At 31.6% G+C, this 25,228-nt stretch overlaps 2 protein-coding genes across 2 annotated transcripts in view; both read right to left on the reverse strand.

Annotated features, from left to right (window-relative positions):
• Nucleotides 1–1,245: 1,245 nt before the first annotated feature.
• On the reverse strand, nt 1,246–14,006 carry LOC107450175 (kelch repeat and BTB domain-containing protein 12). The gene is made up of 5 exons (XM_016065919.3): nt 13,800–14,006; nt 8,112–8,386; nt 6,165–6,533; nt 4,562–4,908; nt 1,246–3,225 (listed from the first exon to the last, which is right to left on the reverse strand). Exons 1-5 carry the CDS (start codon nt 13,803–13,805, stop codon nt 2,855–2,857), a joined length of 1,368 nt encoding a protein of 455 aa, XP_015921405.2. The 5' UTR covers nt 13,806–14,006; the 3' UTR covers nt 1,246–2,854.
• Nucleotides 14,007–19,131: 5,125 nt separating this feature from the next.
• LOC107450173 (cytochrome P450 4C1-like) overlaps nt 19,132–25,228 on the reverse strand; it is a 31,126-nt gene continuing 25,029 nt past the window's right edge. The window contains exons 9-11 of the mRNA XM_016065917.3: nt 24,151–24,217; nt 22,504–22,683; nt 19,132–20,434 (exon numbers count right to left, since the gene is read on the reverse strand). Of these exons, the coding sequence (XP_015921403.2) occupies nt 20,238–20,434; nt 22,504–22,683; nt 24,151–24,217 (444 nt within the window). The 3' untranslated portion in view covers nt 19,132–20,237. The remainder of the gene's footprint in view (nt 20,435–22,503; nt 22,684–24,150; nt 24,218–25,228) is intronic.

Genomic DNA, 25,228 nt, shown 5'->3' on the forward strand with positions numbered 1-25,228 from the left:
TTGACACAGAAACTTTGTCATGCCATCATTTTGTCATTGAATATGGTGAGAAATAAAACATTAATAAATTGATTTCATACCCAAATGCAGTTTATTGCTGACGAGTTAACTACACATTGCAAATGCAATGACGTGATAACTAGTCACCAGTCAACAATGTTTTAATGCGTGAGCGGTTTTTATTTACTTTTAAAATATATCGACTTTCATATACATCTGATTTTAATTGTAATCCGTTAAAATGCTATATTTAGACGAGCAATTTTAAAAAAAATTCAATTTTCTACTTCATTAATATTATTAGTCCAATTGTTGTTCAAACTGAGACAACAGTAAGCAAAAGTGGTCTTAAAATTTTTGTCGAAGCAAATGAAAATTTCATTAAAAATTTAATTTTGTCATTGCATTTTAATACTTATTTGCAAAAAAACTATTTCATTTTATATATATATTTTTTTTAAAAAAAATCTGCCAATGGCAAATTTCTGTACTACTCATCATTATTGAAAAGACAAAAGACTTAATGTGCTTCTAAATGTTTCTTTGTTCCCAACAAATGTTAATGCTCATATTTTTTAAAAGAAACATTTGGAAGCACATTAAGTCTTTTTGACTTGAAATGTATCTAATGAACTCTAAAATTTTGTTAATTAAAACTTTAAGGAGCCTCACTAAAATAAGTCTTGGTATTCCCAGAATTTTGCTCTCTTGACAAAATCTGCAGAGTTCAATTTCATTTCTTAAGAGACAAATTTTTTACTGATAGCCTCAAGAAAGTTTAAACTATTTAGAAAGTACTAGAACAATTTCTTGATTCTAGTGATAATTCTTCATGTGTCCCTTATTCCAGTGACAACTCTTCATGTTTCCCTGACTCTAGTGACATCTCATCATGTGTCCCTTATTCCAGTGACAACTCTTCATGTGTCCCTGATTCTACTGACAACTCTTCATACAAGATATTAGTTCCTTTTTTTAATGTAATATTATTCCCCAAGTTAATCAGTAGTTATAAAAACTTTATAAAATATTTAAAGTTTATATTTGTCATGCCACCAATCAGAGTATATTTTATTAACAAAATCTCAAATGTATATAGTGCTTGAGCTCAATGCATGAACTAATTTTTAAACTCTAACTAAACCTTATTATTTTTGTTCCGTAAAAATATTTTTCTGTTAAAAAGTTTTTATTAGTTCGAGTTTAATCTGAAATAATTTAAAACTACTACAAATAAGTCTCCAATGAGGTTCAACGATAAAATTTATTCATTAAAAGTTACATTTTGCATAATTTTCTTGCAGATTAAAAGTAACATACATTGGTCCATGCAAAATTTCAGTATTTATCATTAAAATAGCAACAATAAACGATTGTAAAAATATAAACATTAGCGCTCATAAAAAAGGAACACGAAACATTTAAAAACTAAGTAAGCAATGAGAATGATATTAAATAAGAATGAGCTGATAATGCAAGAATTTCATAGTAAACTGATAGTTGTATAACTTTTTTCCGATACTGGGGCAAAATGTTGACTAAAACACATCTTTCTCTTCAAATATGGACTAACTTTTAAAACAGGTTTTTTCTGCCACTTGAAAATTCGTTGAAAAAGACAATATATTTCATGCCGATCAAGTCTATACTAGGCCAGACAATGTCCTAATTGGTATCACATGTTAATTTTGCACCATAAGAGAAAACATGGCAATTTGCAGAGATTTTTACTCGATTGTCATGCACTGAGAGAAATCGGTAAACATCATCATAAAAAAAATTATCATTTAAACAAAAACTTATATCCAGATTTGTTGCACCAACTGTCATTAACTTCAGAATAAACATCACATAAAGCACAGAAGGAAGTCAAGATCAGGACCACTACCTCGATTTCAAACAGTTTCACCAGATAATACTGGAAATATGAATAATGGACTTTTGTCCGAATTGGTGCTATTAATTACCATTAAATCCTTAATATAACATTACTAGAACGCAATGCACTACAATGAAATAAGATCAGTGATGATCACTAATTAAAAACAATCCTGCCAGTTGGTTTGGGCAATATGAGTAATGATTCCGATACCCAAATAGATACCATTAACTGTCATTAGATTCATAATTGAGAATAAATTAGATAAGTAATCATTACTAACGTAATTTCAAGCCATTCTGCAAGCTGGAAGTAGCAATGGGAATAATGGCTTAATGCTCCAATCAGTACAGTTAAGTGCCATTAAATTCATAACAAAACATCATGAAATAAGATTAGTATTGATCTTGATCAGACAGCTGACGCTAGTGATATCAATTATGGCCTGATACCCAAATCAGTACCAGCATTTGAAACGTGCAACTTCAAGACCTTGTAATTATAAAATGCTTGCTTTGTTCCATGGTGCATTTTAAGTTGGTGCCTTTTAATCACTAGCAGAGATTTTTCACTCGGTTGTCTATAATGTAATAGCTTTAAAATTGTAATTAATATTGTGAATATTTACACAATGAGACACTAATAAAAAATCTATTAATGTCTTTTAATTCCAAATTCGAAAGTTGAAACCATGTGATACCATTAGGTCAATAGTTCATACCACAGTTTTGTCAATACCATGTCAAACTTCAGGCCATAGTATGATACTTGTTGGTATACCAATATATGATACCATACATATGATATTTCAGTATATATGATACCATACATATGATATACCAGTATATATGATATCATACATATGATATACTAGTATATATGATACCATATATAAGATATACCATATATATGATATACCAAAATACATGATACCAATAAATAGTTGCAACTTTTGCTCGCTTGTCTAGCCATAGTTTACCAATCATTGACTTCTCGATTGCAAACATTTCTAAATGGTGGGGCGGGTAAAATGAATAATTGCGTGACGCCATAACTGCAGCCATGAGAAGTTAAACTGATCTTTTCCATATTAGTTTGAATAGGTTCTGTGTCTAATCTTGTAATGGGCCATTTCACGCAACGATCTTCTCTGACTGGTCTGGTAGACCTTAACGACAATGCGTAAGTATTATATGGATCCACTCTGACGGGGTATGGCAAATAAGCGGTCATTTCTTTCCAAACTTGACATCCTACTGATGCTCCTCTTGACCAAGGCAGGGACATCAGGTTAAGTTGAATGAAAACTTTACCATCATCTCTGCTTAAGATGAGATAATTTGGAGCTAGAATAGAAAGTAGAATACTGTCAATCGTGATTAACAAGCCCCCTTTCAATTCAAAATATCGGCCAATATAAGAGCATTTACTTTCGAGATTGTTATAAAGTAGATGTAGAGCTAAGCACTTTGTTACGTGTACAAAACTTGTGTGTTCAAGAAAAGAAAAGAAGTTATGATGATCAACGTTACCTTGTAATAAGGGTAACTTAATCCAACGGTAAGAATAGAATATTTGAGTTATGTGAACTACTGATAGGGTGACAAAAGGCAAAAAATGTACTTTTATTGGTCAAAGTATTAGTAAAAAAGAACTCACTTTTTCTTTTAAATTTTAGGAATTGTAGTTATAAAGGAAAAGGAAAAAAAGTTAATATATCATAACTTTTCTAATGGATGTGATTGTAATAATTTAAGCAACGACTAACTTTGTTAATAGTGAGAAAGATATTTTTCAAAGAATTATAAACTTTTTCCCCCATAGAGTACTTTATGTACAACAATATTTTGAACAAAGAGAAATAATGGCATAAGGTAAATATTACGTAGCCTTGTAATAAATTTTATTCTAGTCAGAATTGTTATTTCAATTTTTCAAGAGACCGTTTACAAGTTGAACATAATACATTTAACTTTACGTAAACATTGACATAAAATTTATAATTAACTATGTAAGTCAAGTTACAGAATAATGAAAGTAATAAAAGTTTTTAAGCAGTTATTAATTATAACAGTTATTTTTAACATTTCCATAAAATCGAAAATAGCTATTTTCCGTCATTAACGCTTTGAAGCAGAAGGAACACCGGTGTGCTGTTTATAAATTTTTGCTAACTTTCTAATTATAAGCAAAAAATATATTTTTGGATTTTTTAATTATAAAAAACAGTCTAATAGTTATTAAAAAAACCTGCTAAATTGTCGAACTTGTTTGTTTTACGCTGTATTTTTTGCCACCGTTGTTTAAAAGAAGATAATACCATGAATAATAAATGACTGTTTCTAATACATTGAAACAACTGCAAATAAGAGCAAATTTGAAAAACCATCACTTGGAAATGAGCCGTGTTGGGAAGATTTTACCTTTAACACGGAAAAAGATAGCATTTACGCTGTCTTTCTTGACCATAAATTATTAAAATGCTTGGACTTAAATTAATGAAAAATGAAAAAAGTAATAAAATGTGTTTAATAAAAATTCTGCTTTAAAGTTTTAAAGTGATTAAGTTTTTTTTGGGCCCCCAATTTTACAGCCACTCGTTATTGCTCTCTAATTACATTAGACACAGAGACTAAACGACTTTTTAATGTTGAATTCATCGCTTCATAAAATACCATTTACCTGTTGAGCTTTCCGGGAATTTGTGAAAGAGACCAATAATTCTGAATCCCACAAAGAACATGTGATTGTCGGTACTGAATCTCAAGCAAGGCGTGGATCTTTTTGCAAAATAATCTTCATGGTGAAAAATACCAAGCTCCACGGAGCACTTAACGTAGCTAATATGGTTCTGGAGCAATTTTGGAATACCGAATGATCTTCGATATAATGAACACGGCATTTTAACTTTCTCTACCATGGATGTGGGAATAAAAGTTCTATTACATTCCGGTATTAAATGCCATTGTATGAGTTTCAGGAAGGGTTCCATGGTTGACAAAACGTTAAACTCTGTCAAAGAAATACATCTGAAAAAAGAAAATTAACAGTTAATAATTAAAATTGTCTAAATGGTGACAAATATAATTTATAATGTTTCAAAAAATTCTCGCGGTAAAAAAAATTTAACGAGTTCTAAAAAATGCACAAATTTCCAAACGTTATTTTANTAATCTAGCACCGTAAGTAATCTAGCACCGTAAGTAATCTAGCACCGTAAGTAATCTAGCACCGTAAGTAATCTAGCACCGTAAGTAATCTAGCACCGTAAGTAATCTAGCACCGTAAGTAATCTAGCACCGTAAGTAATCTAGCACCGTAAGTAATCTAGCACCGTAAGTAATCTAGCACCGTAAGTAATCTAGCACCGTAAGTAATCTAGCACCGTAAGTAATCTAGCACCGTAAGTAATCTAGCACCGTAAGTAATCTAGCACCGTAAGTAATCTAGCACCGTAAGTAATCTAGCACCGTAAGTAATCTAGCACCGTAAGTAATCTAGCACCGTAAGTAATCTAGCACCGTAAGTAATCTAGCACCGTAAGTAATCTAGCACCGTAAGTAATCTAGCACCGTAAGTAATCTAGCTCCATAAGTAATCTAGAAAGTAAATCTAGAAAGCAATTAGTAATACAGAAGTAATCTAGCTTCATAAGCAATCTAGCAACAGAAGTAATCTAGTATCACTTCAAAATGAGATAAAAATTGATTATGAACATAAGGACAACTACATTTTTTAATAAAGGGAATAAACTATTACTATTCGTACATGGTCTTCAAATATCGAACCTAATTCCCCTGCACATCATTCTGTTTTAAGCTGGCAGATTGTATTGAATAAATGTTATTAATTTAAATGAAATATCTCTCTTGTATAATCGTAAAATGGAAATTTAGTGGTAACATTTCATAAATGGCCGTGAAAGTAGTTGTAAGTTATTTTAAGCTAACGATGTAGACATATTTTAGTAAAGTAGAAAATAAAATATGCCTCCAAGTAACTAATATACAAAAACGACCGATGTCATTTAATTAAGTTTTCAAACATATTATGATTACAAAATGCGTTATAAATGCTTCAGTATTATAGTATTTTACTAATTTATTTTTTTAATTTTTTTTTATTTTTTCAGAGTTTTATGTATCATAAAATGAATAGTTTATTTCAGAAGCATTTACTCATTTAATCAGATTACTTAAAATATCTTGGTATATATAATAAATCCATCACCGTGAACGATTTAGAAAATTAAAGTTTTTCTTAAAAGTTCAGAAAATTATCTTACTTCCGAGTACACTCACTGACGGCCCACTCTTTTAAACTAGTAAGAAGACATCCTTCGTTCTCAATGTTAAAAAAAGGGTTGGACAAAAAGTATTCCATACTTTGAGGCTTCAGATCAAAGAATCCATGCGTGGCAGACACAATAAAACCGGCTTCCAGTATGAAATCTTGTGATTCCTTTTCAAGTAAATCCAGAGAATAAGTTCTTGCAAGCTCGTAAAGAATGCAGACATTGCTGAACTTGATATTAGAAGTCAAGTAATTCTCGCATAAGCCGATTAGGGTTTGTACGCTATACTTGTGAGCAACTTTCAAAAGAGTAGTTGCATCGTTCCAGTCGGTGAATTCCACCACTCCCATATAGAGGTACCTAAGAATAAAACAAAATGGCTAATTCAGTTGCCTGCATTCGTTTGTACATGTAGATAGTTCATAAAAACTATGTGCTTTAAGTAAAAGTTATCTTATAAGACAAAGTAGTGATACCGAAATACAAGATGAGGGAGAAGCACAGGAATATTGTACCTTACTGAAAAATTAATTTTCAATGCAATCTTTCCTATTATTATTTTTTTTTAAATAGGCATTTCAAGCTATGTTATTTATTTTGAAGTAAACGCATGTTCAAGTTATGTCACTTTTCTTAAATACGCATTTTAAGCTATATAGCTTTTCTTAAAAACACATCTAAACCCATGTCCATTTTCTTACACATGCATTTTAAGCTAAGTTCGGGATTCAAAAACCACACTGACAGTTTCCTAGCTACTAACAAAGTGACAAATATTGTAAATATGCATTCTACATTTTAACTCTGCAACAAAAATTCTCTCTGAAATTACCGGTTTTTTACGGACTTTTTAAATTCACATAAATATAAAATTCACATAAATAAAATAAATTCTTTTTTCTCTCTCTTACGTAATATGCAAATGTGTCTATTTGATTGACTTGAAACTCGTAAATCATAAAAATACAGCACATTTTATGAATACCCATACTTTAATTTGTCTTATAACCGGCATTGAATTTTAACCGGCTGCCGGTCCATCTCTGAGTTTTCGACTATCAATGACTTTGAAGTCCGCACCCTTGTAATTTTGAACACAACCCAAAAAACACGGGAACCCCTGGATCAAGCATTGGAACAAAGTAGTCTCCGTGGAGCACTTTTTGATAGAACTAACACGCATTTGCGTTGAATGGAGAGAAAAACCACGAAAAATTACAGTTAGCCTAACGGCAAGGACCTGAGCACTGTGATCAGTGAGAGCCGGGTGCGGCAATTTGTATCCACCAGCCATCTCTGGGATATGAACCCGGCTCACCTCGTTGGAAGGCAGACGCTCTGTCCTCTAAGCCACCACGGCTCCAATATCTATTTCAAAAACTTTGGTGTTTTTTATACCCTAGAGAAAAGGCCGCAAAACTTTTTTAATCCTAGACATCCAAAAATTTAATAATTTTCTTATCAATCCCTCTATGAAAAACGAGAAAAAAAGAAAATAACCTACCTGTTTCTTAAATAATTCATGTTATTTGGGCAAAAACAAATTTTAAATCATCGAGAAAGATGTGCGTGGCTAGTTTATCAAAGTTTGGCTCGAAATTTGTTAGTTTTAGTCATAAACAGCTTCAGCATTCCACATTCAATTGATTAAAAAATAATTATTGGTAAAAGAAATTAATAACTATGTTAAACTGTGCTGAACAAAAAAAATGATTAACGAGATGTAATTACGAGGTTTAGTGAGCAGCGCTTTCCTGTACATTAAAAAAATTAGAATACTGATTTAAGAATTCTGTAAATGTCATGAAACAAAATTATAACTACGTTTCTGTACGCTAACTGCTTTGCCAGTACTATTTAGATCCCACAAATATTCTGAAAATTACACACAGATATCCCATTAATGTAAAAGTGGAAATGCAAAAAGTGGAACAATACTTCATAAACTGTTTAATTGCATGGGGACTGGTGTCTCTAATTATGATGGTTCTCGTGTTCTTCTCTAACATGTCCACCTCCATCATTGTCCGGAATACTTCACTCATTGTGCAAAGGACGAGCTTGTGAGCTGGAAATTGCCATTTTTCGTCCTCATATTCTACTTTGATGCACACGTCACTGTCGCGTTCGTTGAAGAACAATTTGTAGCCAGCAGGGTTACCGAGCACGTATTTCGTACCGCTTACTCCTTGCAATTCTTGAAATAGATTATTCTGGAATAAAAAACACTATATAAAAACATGCACTATCACTAAACCACCAAAAAATATAGACTAGACTTAATAAAAGTCATTAAAAAAGTAATTGGAGAAGAAACAAGGTTCTGAATTAGTCTGGTTCGTCATTCAACTGAAGAGACTCACTGTTAAAAGTTTGGGTGTAGATAATAGAACAAAAACTTTTGAAATTTTAAAGGAAACACCAGCGTGAAGTTTCAAAATACTTGAAAGACATTTTTTAAAGTCGATCAGTCATTTTATTTACCAAAAACTAATCTAAAAAAGACTTTTATCCCTTTATTTGAATGATCATTTATATGGCCTACACATTTGAATTCTAAGAATTTCTTTTATTACAAATATATGTTAATTTTCAGTTATATAATAATAAATATAAATTGAAAAAAGAAGTATTTTTTCAGACAATTGAGTTTAATGGTATGAAACCAGATTCATATATAGTGTGCTAAGCAACTTTGAATTATGACCTATGTCAGATGCATAAGAGGAAGGGGAAAAAAACTAGATGGCATTAAAGAAATTTAAAAGCAGGTGTTCCATGTACCTGAAACTAGTATTTAATGAATGGGAAAAAACTAACAACAAATTTATCATTTTTTCTTTATGTGGTTAAAAAGTACATCATTTTATTTGCTCTACTCTATTGTGATAGAGCAGGTTAAAATATACTTTTAGCCTGAACTGTAGAATCACCCCAACTTCTACTTTTTATCACCAATCTTAAGCACCAGATCACTGTTCACTTCAGATTTGTGGCTACCAATATTTTACTCCTTAGCCTTTTAGTCTTAAAATCAAATCCAGAAGACATGAGAAATATTAAATCAAGCATTGAGATAAACTCTTATCACTTTTTGAGTGACACTAATTCATTATTAGCTTTAAATGGAAAATATAAATCCAATTTGTTTCCATGGTTAGCTCGATTGAAAATGGATTTTAGTTCATATTCAGTCTAAAACAGGAAAATTGTTAAGTCAGCTCTGTGGTTAAGTCAGCAAGGCGGACGCAGACTATGAAATGATTCACCATTATCTGGATTCGAACCTGGGTCACCCCATGAGAAGGCAAATGCTCTATCCCCTAAGTTCAACGTGAAAGTTTATTAGTCGCTTAAGATTTCCAGATTTTTCAGGACAGAATATTGGTAATTTATAACAAAAATTATGACTGTTACTTAGCTAAAAGCTTACTTAGTTTGTTTCTCACTTTAAAAATAATGTTTTTTTTTATATATTTTGTACATATTCGAACTTTTCCTGGTTCCAGAAGGTTGACATTCATTCGATATATCAATAATTTATATATATGCTTATTCATCACAGCGATGTAAACCTGTAATAAGCTTTTAACAGTTTAAAACCACTTATAAATTAAACTGTAGGACTTAGTCAAACGTGGTGGGTCGTAAGAATATCGTTTTTCACGTAGCTAATAACCATTTTTTTCATTATTTCAAAACTCAAACTAAGAAAAAAATGACATATGCATTTATATGAAAGCAATTTTATGACTTATTTCTTTATTAAACAAAAAATAGTAAAATTGATTAAAAAGAGTGGTAATCATAATAATATAAATTATAAAACAACTCATGCTTGACTAAATTAAAGTGATCTTTCATCTAGACTCTAGTTTAGATGAAAGAGAATATTTAGATTCTTGACGCAAGCAACATAAGTTTAAAAACGCGTAAAAAGAAACAACGTTGAACGCAAATGGAGAAAAAGTACAAGTTTTTGTGTTAGATATCCCACAAATTTTTTTTATGCATTAAAAATGGAATTAAGATTCAGAACAAAATGTGTTTCAATATGTCATTAAAATGGTAATAAATTTTGTTCTTAAATTACCTGAAAGCAAAGATTGATTATTTATAGACAAATTAATTTAATCAGAAATTACTTGAATGACGTAAAACATTTTTTTAAAAAAGAAATTAAAGCCAGCTGGCTACATCATTGTAAAGGGTTGACTATGATCAGCTTTAAATTTACAAAAAAAAATTAAAAAAAGCAAGTCAAGATGAAGTAAGTTTCCGCGTTTTAATACTGATAGAGCATATATATCATGATTATATATATTGTTACAATTAATAGGTGAACATGCAATGAATAACAGATTATCCTTGTATAAATTATTCATTTTCTGGTCTTTGCACATACTAAATTCTAAAGTTATTTTTATAAAATATTTTATTACTATTTGATTCATAATAGAATATCTACGAGCAAAATTTTGCCCTACGATATGTTGAATTCCTCGACTCACTCTTCTGTGCCCGTGGATTCGCTTTCATATTTTATGTGTATTTGGTTCCATGATATTTTGGCATACTATATCAAATTTTGTGTGTCACAGGGAGATGACAAAGATTTGATCAAATCTCAAGGTAAGCTGATCAGTTCATGATGGAAATCCCTTAACTGTTTTAGTGAAACGATGAAATGGTGTTAAGATGTTATGATCAATTAATTAATTAGGAAATATTAATAATCTCCGGTAATTATTAGTAAATCTAAGTAAATTTGTTTAAGTGAATTATTCTATCAGAATTTATCACATTGTCTGTTATTACTAATATTTCATTTTTTATAACTGTCTTTGAACAGCCGACTCAGTTTCTGTATTAACAACTACTGATGTTCAACTTCATAGCCTTGGAATTTTGCACCCTATCCAGAAGACAAGTAAACTCCTAGTCCAAGCATTGACAGAAATTTTCCTTCACGGAGGATTTTTTGATAATAATCTGGATTTGCGCATCATGGAGAGGAAAACCACGAAAACCTCCCACGATTAGCCTGACGGCAAGGGGACTATAACCAGTGATCCGTCTGTCTCTGAAGATATTTCACTTCTGCACTGCGGTCGGTGCGAGCCAGGAGCAGAATTCGTATCGACCAGCTATCGCTGAACCTGTGGCACCTCATTAGGAGCCTGATGCTTTATCCCCTGAACAAGGACGGCTTGTTATTACGAATAATTACCAATGAAGTTGGATCTATGTAGTAATTTTTAACTCATTTTGAGAGAGATTTCCAATGCGCATGCGCAATGGTAATTTCCCACCATAACATCTAAACAATATTAGTTTCCTTTCAATGCAGGTTTCCTGCATTTTGAATGTGCTATTTGTCGTGCGAATACTTTGTACCAGAGGTTTATTTTTATTTTACCTTTTACGTTTGCAATGTTTAAGCATTTTGTCAAGTGATCTTGGGTTTAGCGGGCAACGACACTTAACTTTAAAAAACAGCAGTGTATATTTAACAGATCAATAACACTCACACTTCCCTTCATTATTCTGATTATTAAAAATAACTAACAAGGGATATTATCACTAGCCACATTGCAAACACTAATATTTTCATCACTTTTTTGTAACGATATGTATGCAAACTCTACATTTTAAAGATTTTCATTCGTTAATAGATTTGCAATATTAAAAAAATCATCAAATGAAAATTATGAATTATAATAAACAAATCATCACTCATTAAATAAAATAGAAAAATAAACTTTTAAAGTTATTGATTTAAATTGAATCATAAGTGAAAACTCGTATATTTATTTAATCTTTATTTTCCTTCGACTTATTTACTTCATTTTTTACTAACAAAATTAAGAGAAGAGATCAAATAATTTTCTTTGGAGAAATCCCCCTGCAGAGTTATTTCAACATCTTTCAAGAATTGATAACATAACTTAAGAATTTGATCAAACCTCCATTTTCATCATTCTCGTGTGACGTTAAAATTACATTTTCTAAACAACTGACGTACAAGAGATTGTACAAGTGACATTTTTTGGCCATTTTTCAGATAATTTCTTTATAAAAAAGAGAGATCGAGTAGTTTTAACTTGAGGCTTTTAAATTTTTTTGGGGAAACAAGTTAATGACTTCAGAAAGCAGTTTTAAGCGCAAATAAAAATAGTCGCACTGCTGTCTCAGTGCTTAGAGCAAGTATCAGTATTAAGTTAAATCAAAAGTGAATAAATGATTGAAATACTTATTGACGGTTACCCATAATACTTGTACAGCAAACTTAAAAAAATGATATTGAGGATAACTTTAGATTTTTACATACTATAAACCAATCTTTAAAGTTCAAAAATTCGACTTCAAGTATGTTTCCATTAAAATGTGCATGTTAAGAACGCAAAATTTTAATCAATAGAACAAAATTTTCTAAAGGTGTTTTTTTCTCTTTTGGGTTTACTGCTCAACATTAGTAAATCTTACGCCAGTTTCTGTTTTATGTAATTCAGTGCAAAGACTATTTTTAATTCAGTGATTCATTTTTATTACTTTTATTAAAAACATGATTTTGTATAATTTATTTTCTCGCAGTTCTGATAGATATTTTTACTTAAATTTAAATTATTTTTTTTATTTAAGAACTTACATGAACAATAGCAGGTTATTTTTAGTATATTTACATTTAATGAGTAATAAAATGTATTTTTATATTCTGTTACAATATTTGTTTTTTTCTTCCACGCTAACAACCTTATGGATAAAGCTCAAATTTGTAAAAATATTAATACTTGCATATAACCAAAAAGATTTGATTTTTTTCGAAATAAGATTATGACTAATAATTATAACTGCTACATTTCTTATGGATATAAAGTTAAAATTCAAAGCATTTTTCAGAACTAGTGATCAATATATTGATTCATTTTTATACCAGTTTAAGAATTAAAATTTAAAGTAAAATCAGTAAACTGCTCGTTATAACTTTTGAATTGAATTGATCAGTTAATATTATGCGTATTTAACTCTTGAGAGTAAGAAACCAACAATAAATAAATTTTATCTTGTGAAAATATAAAGATCGAGTTTGTACCAAACTAAATTCTAAAATTAAAAACGTTAGGCTGACAAAATTACCAGACTCTCCTATTCTACTGGATAATGAATTCTTTTTTCTGCTGAAAATGCTTACACAATAGTATGATTCCAAACATTTACACTTAATGTTGATCCTGTTCTGGGCATTAAACCTAATTTAAAACTAAACGCTGTTTAAGAATAATTGAAAATACATAAATATATACAAGTATTGAACAAGGGAACAAAATTAGAATATTACATATGACATGACTGTATATTATATAATTTGAATTTCACATAAACAAAAATGCAAATAATAGGTTTTTTGATTGTTTCCTTTTAAATGCAAAAAACTTATAACCACTCCCATTATATTAATGAACTGTCAACACATTTTTAACAATCTCATAGCAGCTAACGCGCATAGAAAAGCATTTTGGATTATTATTGTTTTATTCTCTTACGTAATTAGTTTTAGTTAATTGACTCTTTGAAGAAGCTATTAAATAATATGAAAATAAGAAAAACTTAAAGCACAAAACTCACGGCCATCAGAAAAAAATATTGGTGCAACAGTTGAAAAAGTATCTCATGCTAGAAAAATATGGTTATACAAGCTGAAGTTATTACGGTACTTAGAAACAAAAGCGGTTAAAAGTACATAACATATTTAATTCATAAAACTCCAGACTCAGGAGCTTAATTCAAAGATCTGTTCATAAGCCACTCGTTATTGAAAAGTTTGACTTGACTTAGGTTGGTTGATTACTTTCCCGGTGCCACCCTGGCCGAGCAGTTTCGCTGCTGTGCCAAAAGCTCTGTAGTGAAGAGGCAGAGACTTCAAGTTCCATCGTAACCTTGGTGGGATACGAACCCACTACCTCGGTTTTTTCTCTACATTATTTCTGCTATTTACTTTTCAATTTGACAAAGGCTTATTAGCAAAATGTATCGAGCATGATGTATAGACCTGAATATGTATGTGTAAAAATAAATGACTAAACTACTTTCCCGTGAATTAAGCTCTTTCATAATATTTGTTTGTAAATGCAGATACTTTTCGCTGACTTCGTGACCAAAACCTGTGACCTTCTCTACCAAAGTTTGTGCCTTTACTGATTTGAGCATCCAAATTTCATAGTTGTTGCAGCTGTAGTTCATTTACGTCGCACTAAAGCTGCACAATGGGCTATTGGCGACGGTCTGGGAAACATCCCTGAGGATGATCTGACATGCCATCACAGATTTGATCCTCTGCAGAGGGAATGACACCCCCGCTTCGGTAGCCCGACGACCTGGAACACGAAGTCGAGCACTCTAAGATAGAACAGTTTAACGAGGACCAATAACGCACACCCTCGGTCCCTATGCAGACTGATCCAAACGGTCATCCACCCGCACACTGACCGCAGCCAGTGACGCTTGACTTCGGTGATCTGCTGGGAACCGTGTCTTAACGATCAGTGCGCTGCGGGACCCAGTTTCATTGAATACAAAATGAATGGAAGTTGGTAAGGTGGCTGAAACAATGCAGTTCCGAATTATGACACAGTAATGCAAAAATCCGAGCCAAATTTCCGACTGAGCATTCAAATGCTTAATGGACACAAGACAAACTTTATTAATGCTAATACCAGGAGACGCAAAAGACTGGTTGGCTTGAAGACTGTAACTGCAATAGTAAAATGTACAGGTTTGTGAAAGGAATTCTTCACAAAGAATTGTTGAGGTTAATAAGACGATATCTCAATTATAAAATCAGGAGATCAAATGACACTAAAAGAAAAAGAATTCACAAACCATGTCAGAGAAGGTTGCACAGTCTCTGGGCGTATACGACAAAAGCATTTAAATGCATTATTGTATATCAAGAATAAAAGAATTGATGTTTTAACAGAAATTTCACTATCTGCCTCTTAATAGCAATTGGCATAAAAACTATGGGCATCGAAATGCCCTTAGGTTCTCTACTGTTCTATTGCAAGAATTTATTTTTCAAATAAATGTTTTTTTTTATTTCCAATGAGCTGCACAATCCCGATGAGCAAACCTAGTGCGTTCTCCAGAAGTGGTATCCACTCTTTCAGGACCACCACAATAGGTTAGATACCGTTGGCGGTGTTAATTTGGACGTCCAGTTTCTGCGACACTAGATGGCAGCACCGAGACTCTATTTGGATGCTAAAGTGCACTAGAAATTTAATTTTGCCGGAAATGCCAGAAGCCAATAGGGCACTCCAGGGATCTTTTACATGTCGCATAATCATACGACATGGCCGATGAAGATTTTCTGCATCCCAAAAATCCGGTATCTGGGCCGGGGATCGAACCCGCAGACTTGGGCTCAGAAGGCTGACTACAAACCAACTGCGCCACCCAGCCACTACAAATAAATGTAGAATGAGCAATAAAAATAGTAGTATTTTATTTATGTCGAGCTATGGGGGCACAATGGGCTAATGGTGATGGTCTGAGAAATATCCATGTTGTTGTTGTTGTTGTAGTTTATTTACGTCGCACTAGAGCTGCGCAATGGGCTATTGGCGACGGTCTGGGAAACATCCCTGAGGACATGCCATCTCAATTTTGATCCTCTGCAGAGGGGGTGGCACCCCCGCTTCGGTAGCCCGACAACCTGCACGCGAAAAATATCCATGAGATTGATCCAAAGATATGCCATCACAATTTTGACCCTCTATAAAGGGGATGAGGCCTCGTGGATTGCACGCGAAATGCAGCACTTTATGGAAGAGCAAATTTTCGATGACTGATATCATACACCTTCGGTCTCTTTGCGGGCTGATCAAAGTGGCCTTCCATCCTCTAACTGACTGCAGACAGTGACGCTTGAGTTAGGTGACCTACTGGGAACCGTGTCTTACGACCAGTCCGCTGTGGAGGATCGGGAGAATACAGATTGCGAGTTATGTGTGGGTTCGTTTCAAAAAATTGTTAAAAATTTGAAATGGTGGCAGTAGTAGATTAAATGCATTCACTTTATCACAATTTTGAACTGTAAATATAGTCGCAATTAAATGAAAGTCACAAGCTTTGACGTAAAAGTCACTGGTCCGTGTTCCGAAGCTCTTGGAGAATTTCAGCCTTTACAAGCTAAACTCACGCAGTGAGACTGTGAAACCTATCAAATTAGTAATTTTTGTAAGTTGATTACCAGTACTAGTTGATCTTTATTTTCACTAACCAATTTAATCCTACATAATGAAAAAGAGCAAACCATTTGTGACTTGACCACTTGTTTTGACTGTTGAAATAATTCAAATTTGTCTAGGACTCTTATTGAATACTCTATTTTGAACTATTTACTCCCCCTTACCCCACAGAGGATTAAAGGGAAGAACAAAGATCCTCTTCTTCATGCAACCCAAGAACCATTTATCTGAAGCGAGGAGGTAGCGGGTTCGAATCCCGCCGTAACCCTGGATGTATTCTTTGTATTCCTGGATGTATTCTGAGTCGGTAAAATGAAATTAAAAGCAACAGATCTTGAAACCCTTCGTGTTACAATTGATCTTGACGTAATGCGTTTTGAGTGTGCTTCTTTTCTCCCCTGGCTGTGGTTTTTTATTGCAGATTGTTATTTTTTTTCAATTGCTCAATAATATATGTACCAAGTTTGACAGACATCTGTGTGCTAGAGCAGACTCTGCTGATTTAAACAGTGTATCTTTAATTGATTCACCCTGTATAAGTGTTTAATTAAATTATCACATATACTAGTAAATAAATAGATGGCAGAACATATTGTTCATTTACTAGTTTAACTATAGTTATATAGTTTGCGTAAAGGTGATTGTATACTATGCTATTTTCCACAACAGCTATTTATAACTCGTAATTAAAATTACAGAAATAATCAGAAAGTATGATTGCTTATAATTCAAATTACGTTTGTAAGCTTTAGTTAAGATTAATTATAAAAGCGATTACAAGTAGGGGATTTCTTTTCATTAATTGTATTTCGCCAAAATTTGGTTGAAATGAATTTGAGATAGCTGTAGTCAATAAGCCTTTAGAGTAGCTCTAATACGATGAAAAATGTATTAATGCCATATTATCTTATTTAATATATTTTAGGTCATTCTAAAGCAGGGAAGAAAAGATACTGGAAGAAAAACTAAACCACGTGTGTAAAAACAGTTCATTTAAAAATATCTACAAGAAACATAAAATAAATAAATCTAAATCCTAAACATTTATTTACAACATAAATAAATAAACCTCTTTATAAATAATATCGAATAAATGAGAAAACGACACAAGTAAAAAATTTAAAAACATTGCAATAAAATGATTTAAAAGATATGAAAAATATTAGCCATATTATGATTCAAAAATATTTAAAGTTACATTATAATTATAAAACGAAGAAAATAATTTATTCAAGAAACATCGAAAAAACAATGCATTATACGCAAAGGAAATATACGTTATAAAACTATGAGGATTAAAATAACAAAATCTACAATAATGAAATTCATTGCAATGCACTATAAAATTCATTCTAATAAAATTCACTTCTTATAAAATTCCCATTTAGTTAATGTATTTTTATTACAATGAATAAAAGTATATAATAAATAATTTGTAATATTGTAATTTGTAGTAATAATTTAATCTAAGTAATTGACATTGAGTATTAAAAAGCAAAATTTTTTCTTCTCCCTCTCTTCTACCATATCGTTAGATGCCACAAGGAAAGGGTACAGAAATATGCAAAAATTAACAACCATGTATATTAACAACTTGAAAGTAAAAACTATTTGAAATTCCAATTTCGATTACAATTATTCTATTTATCCTTATAAATTGCCTTGTTCTATCTAACACGTTTTAGTGAATACGCAAAAGAATTTTACAATGAAACTTTTGGCCATTATGCGACTATCTATAGAGTTCAACTTTTATCTGGAACCTTGGGCTGAATCTCTAATTTAGTTCCAATCATTTTTTGACCGCCACAAGCAAATTATCTTGCAATTTCATCACATAATGGAATTAAACACTAATTTAACGATCCAATGTAATTCCAATGTAAGCAAACTAAAAGACGCAGAACTAAAAATAAAACAAAAAGTTTTGTCGCATCTGATGCAGGAAACAAAATCGCATCACTCACCCTGTAAACTTCTACAATTTAAAATTTATCCTTGTTTTTCGAAAATAATGCAACTACACATTTTTTGCGACTAATTTACAGCAAATTATAACTAATTTTTACCCTTTTTAAGCTCTCTGTAAGCGGTGGTTATGAATTTATTTATTTCTTTAGAAATTGAAAAAATATAAATTGTAAGATTCATTTTTTAGAATAAATCTTATTATTTATGTCAATTGTTCCAATAATAATGGTTTTATAATTATAAGTCTTTACTGTTCAGTATTTTTTTTCATTGTTTTGTATATGTTCTATTTAGGATAGCATATTGTATCATAAGATTATTGGTTTGGTTTATTGGTACAATATACATTTGCAGGCTTGTGTGCTTAATTATGGCTTATAAACCTTTGTCAAGTTGAAGGACAGATAGCACAGTACAGGGTGATGATTGATTTTGTTCATTTACGACGTACTAGAGCTGCGCAATGGGCTATTGGCGACGGTCTGGGAAGCATCCTTGAGGATGATACGAAGACATGCTACCACAATTTTGATCCTCCGCAGAGGGGATGGCACCCCCGCTTCGGTAGCTCGACGACCTGCTCGCGAAATCGAGCACATTGCGGTAGAACAGTTTAACGAGGCCCAATACCGCACACCCTCGGTCCCTAGGCAGACTGGTCCAAGTGGCCACCCACCCGCACACTGACCGCAGTCAGTGATGCTTGACTTCGGTGATCTGCTGGGAACCGTGTCTAAACGATAAGTCCACTGCGGGACAGCACAATACAGGGAATGACATCACAAAGAATATATCCAGGGTTACGGTGGGATTCGAACCCGCCACCTCCACGCTTAGCAGAGCGATTTTCGGGCGATACCGCTCTGCCAGGGAGGCCCCTATCATAAGATTATTAAAAAAACAAAAGAAAATATAATCAATCATTTGTATTCAACCAAAAACACCCACTCCAATTAATTATTAGGACTGTGGTAGCCTAGTGATTAAAGAATCGGGCTCCAATCCGGAGGGTCAGGGGTTTGATCTTAGACTCCACTAAGACCCAACTAGTACATGCGATATTGCTCGTAAAATCTGCAGAATCGAAGTTCTATGGTCGGTCGCAGAGCAGTATTATGGGTACAGGGTCTGTACAACATTATGGGTCTGTATCTGTATAAAATTCATTTCCCTTTCAGATCTGTGTCTAAATTGAGGAAATGGCGTCACAAATTGTGATGGCCTGTCTTCGGATCATCTTCAGGGATATTTCCCAGATCGTCGCCAATAGTACATTATGCAGCTCTAGTGCGTCTTTAATAAAGTACCCATATACCTACCATTATTTAATTTAAATAATTTAAAGCACTGAAAGTATGGAAATATTTAGGAATAATATAATAAATTTTATGGCTACATAAGACATAACATGCTATTTACAATCTGATAAACAAAATCATAATTCTTTCTTCGAATTTGCATTCATAATTTATTGAATAGACCATGGAATGAAACAACGTGAACATTATGACAAAAGAACATGGATAAAACTAAATATTAACATAAATTTTCATTGGTAATAACAAGTACACATATACCAATAAAGTACCTATATACCTACCACCATTTAAATAATTTAGAATTATTTAAAACGCTGAATGTATGGAAATATATTGGAATAATATTATAAATTTCATGGGTACATACGACATAACATACTGTTAACTATCTGATAATCATAATTCTGTCTTCAAATTTGCGTTCATAATTTATAGAATAGACCATGGAATGAAACAACATGAACATTATGACAAAAGAACTTTAAAAATGTATGGATGAAAATAATAAATAATAATGTCAATTTTCATGGGTAATAATAAACTGTCTTGAAATCAAAATCATCACTTCTTTTTCGTATTTGCAATCGTAATTCTCCTTCCGGTCTCAAAATGATTTCGTCCATTACATTCACTCTGTCTCTCGGATCCAGTGACTTTACTTTGAACTTTCTAAGGACGGACGAAACCACAGTTTTAATCTCCATGAAAGCAAATCTTTGTCCTGTAAGAAAAAAATTTAGGAATTTCAATGTGGACTTTTCTTTTTATGCCGTCTGATCTGTGTAAGGGTCAGGGAACTGGCCTTGCATCAGAATGGTTCTGAGTTCGAATCCCGGGCTAGGCATGGACGTTCTTTCGTTCTCTGTACTATCTGTCCTTACCGTGAGAGCAACGTTGGACTGACTAATATGGTGCCGCTGGAAAAGTGGCCAACAAATCTGCCCTTCAGATGCTTGTATGTCGTAAGTCATCCCCAGGCGGTCATTGTAAAAAAAACTTTTCTCTCTATATTTAAATATCGCAAAAAACGCTGCAGCTGTTTGGGGTATTAAACTTTACGTTAAATTTTTTTTTGCTGCGTAAGAGAAAGTTAAGAACGTAAATTTATGAGGAAGCTACAAGGATTAAAAGGGAATAAAAATATTCAAGATTTATTTGTACGATAATTATCAACTGTTATCAATATGCACCTAACGCGAATTCGTTTTTTCGATTTTCCAACTTGTTCGGAAAATCGAATATCTCTTTTTCATCTTCTTCTTTTCTCTTCTTTTTTCTTTTCTTTTCTTTGCTCGCAAATTCTTTTTTCGCGAATTTTTTCACTGATTCTCTTTAAATAAGGACTATTTGTCTATTGTTGTAGGTAAACTAACTTATTCCTCTCCAGATCTTCATTTATAAGTTTGCGCTTGATTCGCAGTCAAATATAGCAAAAATAGATAAAGTAAAAAATAGAGAGCTTATATGTAGTCAGTTAAAAATTCTAAATTTTTGTATTGAAATTTTGTTGAATAAAAAGGATTTAATTTAAAAAAGATAAAAACCGTTTTTAATATTTTAACTGCTATAGTTATCTAAGATTATTAATATATGCTGTTAATAAGAAAATTATTTCGTATTCATTACTCATTGTGTCAACCAGCTTGTATTCCTATGTTTAAATATTTTATTGAAATAGTGCTTATTATTTTGAAATCCAGCCGAATGTTTATTTTGTTACGATAAACGAGATTTTCTACATAAAATTTCAATAATTATTAAATATTTTTAGAAATAAAATCTTTCTTTTAAATATCGTTCTTTAAGAAGAAAAAATAATTATGATGAGAAGTAACCACATAGGTTGGTGAGAGGAGAGCACAAGACTTCTTAATTTTATTAAAAAAATATTCCTTACTAAAATTTATCTCTCTAACAAAATTTAAGTTATTATTAAGTAATTTTTAATTAAGTCTTACAGCTCAGAACAAAATTTAGATATAATAGATTATATTCCTAACTGTTCCTGATTGCTTTAACTATAAAAATGCTATTTACCCAAATAGATTTCCATGTTTTTGGCAATGCTTATATATATTTATTTTAGAAAATTTTTTAAAGGTGCTTGTTAAGGACAGACACAATTCTAAGCATCTCAATTTCGAGTTCTGTATAAATTGGTAAAGCTGCTGTAATAAACTATATAACTCGAAAGATAGTAGAAATGCATTGACAAATAATAAAACCTGGTACAAATTTGTATTTTTGTTAAATTTTTTGTATAAGGTTCAATTTAGGAAGTTGTATAAAGAATATTTTGAATTACGCCTGTATCGCTACCTGAAAAGTTAATGTTTCCATTATTTCGTAAGTATTAATTAAATATTTGCTCTCTTCCCCTCTTTCAGCTAGTGTGACCATTTACTTAAAAAGATCAACTCTGCATATGCATGAACTCATTTTTTACTGTAAAGAGTTTGAACTGACTAAGCCTGAAGCATAGTAGGCCAAACGATACGATACTTTTCTATTGTTTTAATACTTTATTATTTTCGTTTATTCAACAGGAAGGAAATTTCGGAATCAGAATAAAATTCTCGCAAACACACCTAATTCGATCCTAATGACTGGATTTAATTCGTCTAATTCTCCATAGTATATGTTTGTCTCAAAACTGAAAAGCCCTAAGTCACTCATCTCGCTGATTCGTGGCTCCCCATTCATCAATCTCAAACACGATAATTCCCTAATCATGGGAAATCTCACCTTTCTTAATATTCTAAAAATAAGGTTAAAAGTTGCTTTAATTACCTATACAATTTCGAGGACCAGCTGAGAAAGGTACATATGCAAAAGGATGTCTTCCAGCGCTATTTTCAGGAGAAAATCGATCAGGGTCGAATTTTTCAGGATTAGGAAAGACTTTTGAGTCTCTGTGAAGGAGATATACATTTACGTAACACATACTTCCTTGAGGAATCACGTACTCATCTAAAATAAGGAAAAGAAATTATACAATTACAATTAATTATAATTACTTACAAATATAGATTTCAAATAATAGTTTCTGCTACAAATCACGTTCTATTCATCTTTAAAAAATAAAAAAAAGATTATAAATATTCAATAACCGATATGCTTTAATATCAACTATCATTGCATCTATCACTTTTCTGCACTGAAATGAAAGCTTTAGATTTTGTTTTTGTCGCTTTTAAACTGCATACAACTGCCATGATAAAGTATACATAACATATTTCCTAACATTTAAAACTAAATTATTATCTTATTTCATCCGTATCTAAAAAAATGGAATCATTATTATAATATTTTGTAACAAAATCTTGAATTCAAGGCTGGATAAGATCTACTTTTGGAGATTCCCTCGACATCTACCTAACACTTTCACTTAGAATTCAAGAAACTGTAACATGGTTGTTAAATGTTTTGATTTATTAAAATCCGTTATTATTTCTCCCACTTTCCTTTACGACAGCTCATTTTAACGCGTAAGACTTCGAAAAAGAGCCTTGGTAATAAATTAAAACAATCAATAGCCAATACATGGATTCCTTGGGTTTTCTTGGTTATTTTTTCATAAAACTTTTTTGAAACCGGGCAAAGTATGTTAAAAATACATTTGTAGTTATTAAGCTTTTCATAGCTATTATTATCAATAAAATTTCGATTAAAACTTCTTAAGTAATTACGCAGACGCGTTCTGATACTTCATTATTGAGTAACCGATAAGCTCGTCCGAGAAGAACCATGAAAAATGCAGAAATGAGATGCGAAAACCATTAAAAAGCATAATAACTACTGAAAAATTGAAAGAATCAGGGTATTAATTGTGGAATTAAAGTGATTTGCATCAGGGTAGCTCATCAATAGATAAGAAAGCAAAGCAAGAATAGTAGAGGAGTTTTAGTTTCAATTTTGCTATCAAGCTAAAATAAGTAAAAATAATATTTCATCAATTTTCAATCTATGCACATTTTTTGACCTTTTAGTCATACGTCGACAAGCAAGCAGTATAATTTAGAAAACAAAGTTCTCTGAAACAACAAAAAAGAATAATAATAATAATAATCTGTACCCTTGACAGCTTGTCTTTCGTAGTAACAGCTTGTTAAATTCTTTGAGATTATTCCTTTAAATTGATTTAAAGTAAACTTAAAGTATTGACTTAAAGTAAGTAATTTAAAGTATTTTTCCATCTAAATTTCAGAGCATTTCAGTGAATGGAAACTTTAACTAGATTATAAACTGTTAAATGTAATTCCATCTGCTACTGGACACAGAATGTGCCATTTACTATTTACATCTTGAAAATCATAGAGAAAGAAAATTTAAGGTGGGATTCTGAAAAAGTGCGAAATTCTGTATTAAGGAAGTGTAAAAGCATGATGATACACTCTACTTATGGTAATATAGAAACTAAAAATCTTTTATACTAACTACATTGAAGATCATCTCTTATTTCTCTTCCAAAAATAGACACTGAAGGATACAGTCTCATTGATTCCTAAAAAAATATGGGAACTTGAGCTGTTATAAGATAGTAAACAAAGATCTAAAACAGTAAAGAATTGATATGAAATCAAATCATAAACTTTAAAAAAATAATTTAGATTCAAGAATAAAAAGACAACCAATGCAAATGAGTATTTACGTTTAAAAGTTAAAATTAGTTAAACGTTTGAAAGTTATAATTAACAATTTATTTGACTCGATTGATAATTGAAATAAAATTTTGCATACCAACCAGTTTTATTAAATTTTTTAAAGTTAAATATTTTAACAGCTAATTTTTTTTCTTACCACTGTATTTCGGAGCTCTGTCTCCAAGGAAAATAAAAAAGCCATAGTTTATGTGCCTTACACTTGAAGCAGAACAATCTTCATGAATTTAAATTTGTATGGGATCGCAACTTAGTTACCTAAAGACTATTATTATAATCATTTGGTGTAATCTAACATTTTTAAAGCAAAATTTGCTTATGCAAGATAGAGTTAATAAAATAGAGTAAATAGCATATGTCGTTAAAAACTTTATTACTTTTATAATTAGTAGAAAAATGCTTTGAAAAAAATGGAACAAATCTCGATATGACCCGAAACCAAGCAGATTGTAGAAATTAATGAAAATAATAATTTTTATTTATTATTTCAATATCTTCTAAATAGTTTTTCAGCTTCATAAAATACGAAGTTTTGAATAGTTCAGAAAATCTTTCTCTACTCCAAGGGAATCTCAATTTGTAGCTCTTACAACAATTCAGTTTTTGTGTCAAATTTTGAAAATTGTCCCTAACCGTTCATCAAGTAGAAATCCCCTCTCCAGATAAACTTTTTTTCTTCTTACCTTTCCCTCAATATTTTTTCAACCACTTTTCACCATCCTCCTCTTCAAATCTAAAAATGTTGTAATAATCTACAACTCCCGCTACCGTGCTGGTATAAACCAACTTGAAATAGTTAAGCCTTGTAACCGTAGTCACCACCACTGCTTCAGACGAATAGCAACAGGGAGCTC

Source organism: Parasteatoda tepidariorum, chromosome 3 (genome assembly GCF_043381705.1).
Source record: "Parasteatoda tepidariorum isolate YZ-2023 chromosome 3, CAS_Ptep_4.0, whole genome shotgun sequence".
Classification (NCBI taxonomy): Eukaryota; Metazoa; Arthropoda; class Arachnida; order Araneae; family Theridiidae; genus Parasteatoda; species Parasteatoda tepidariorum.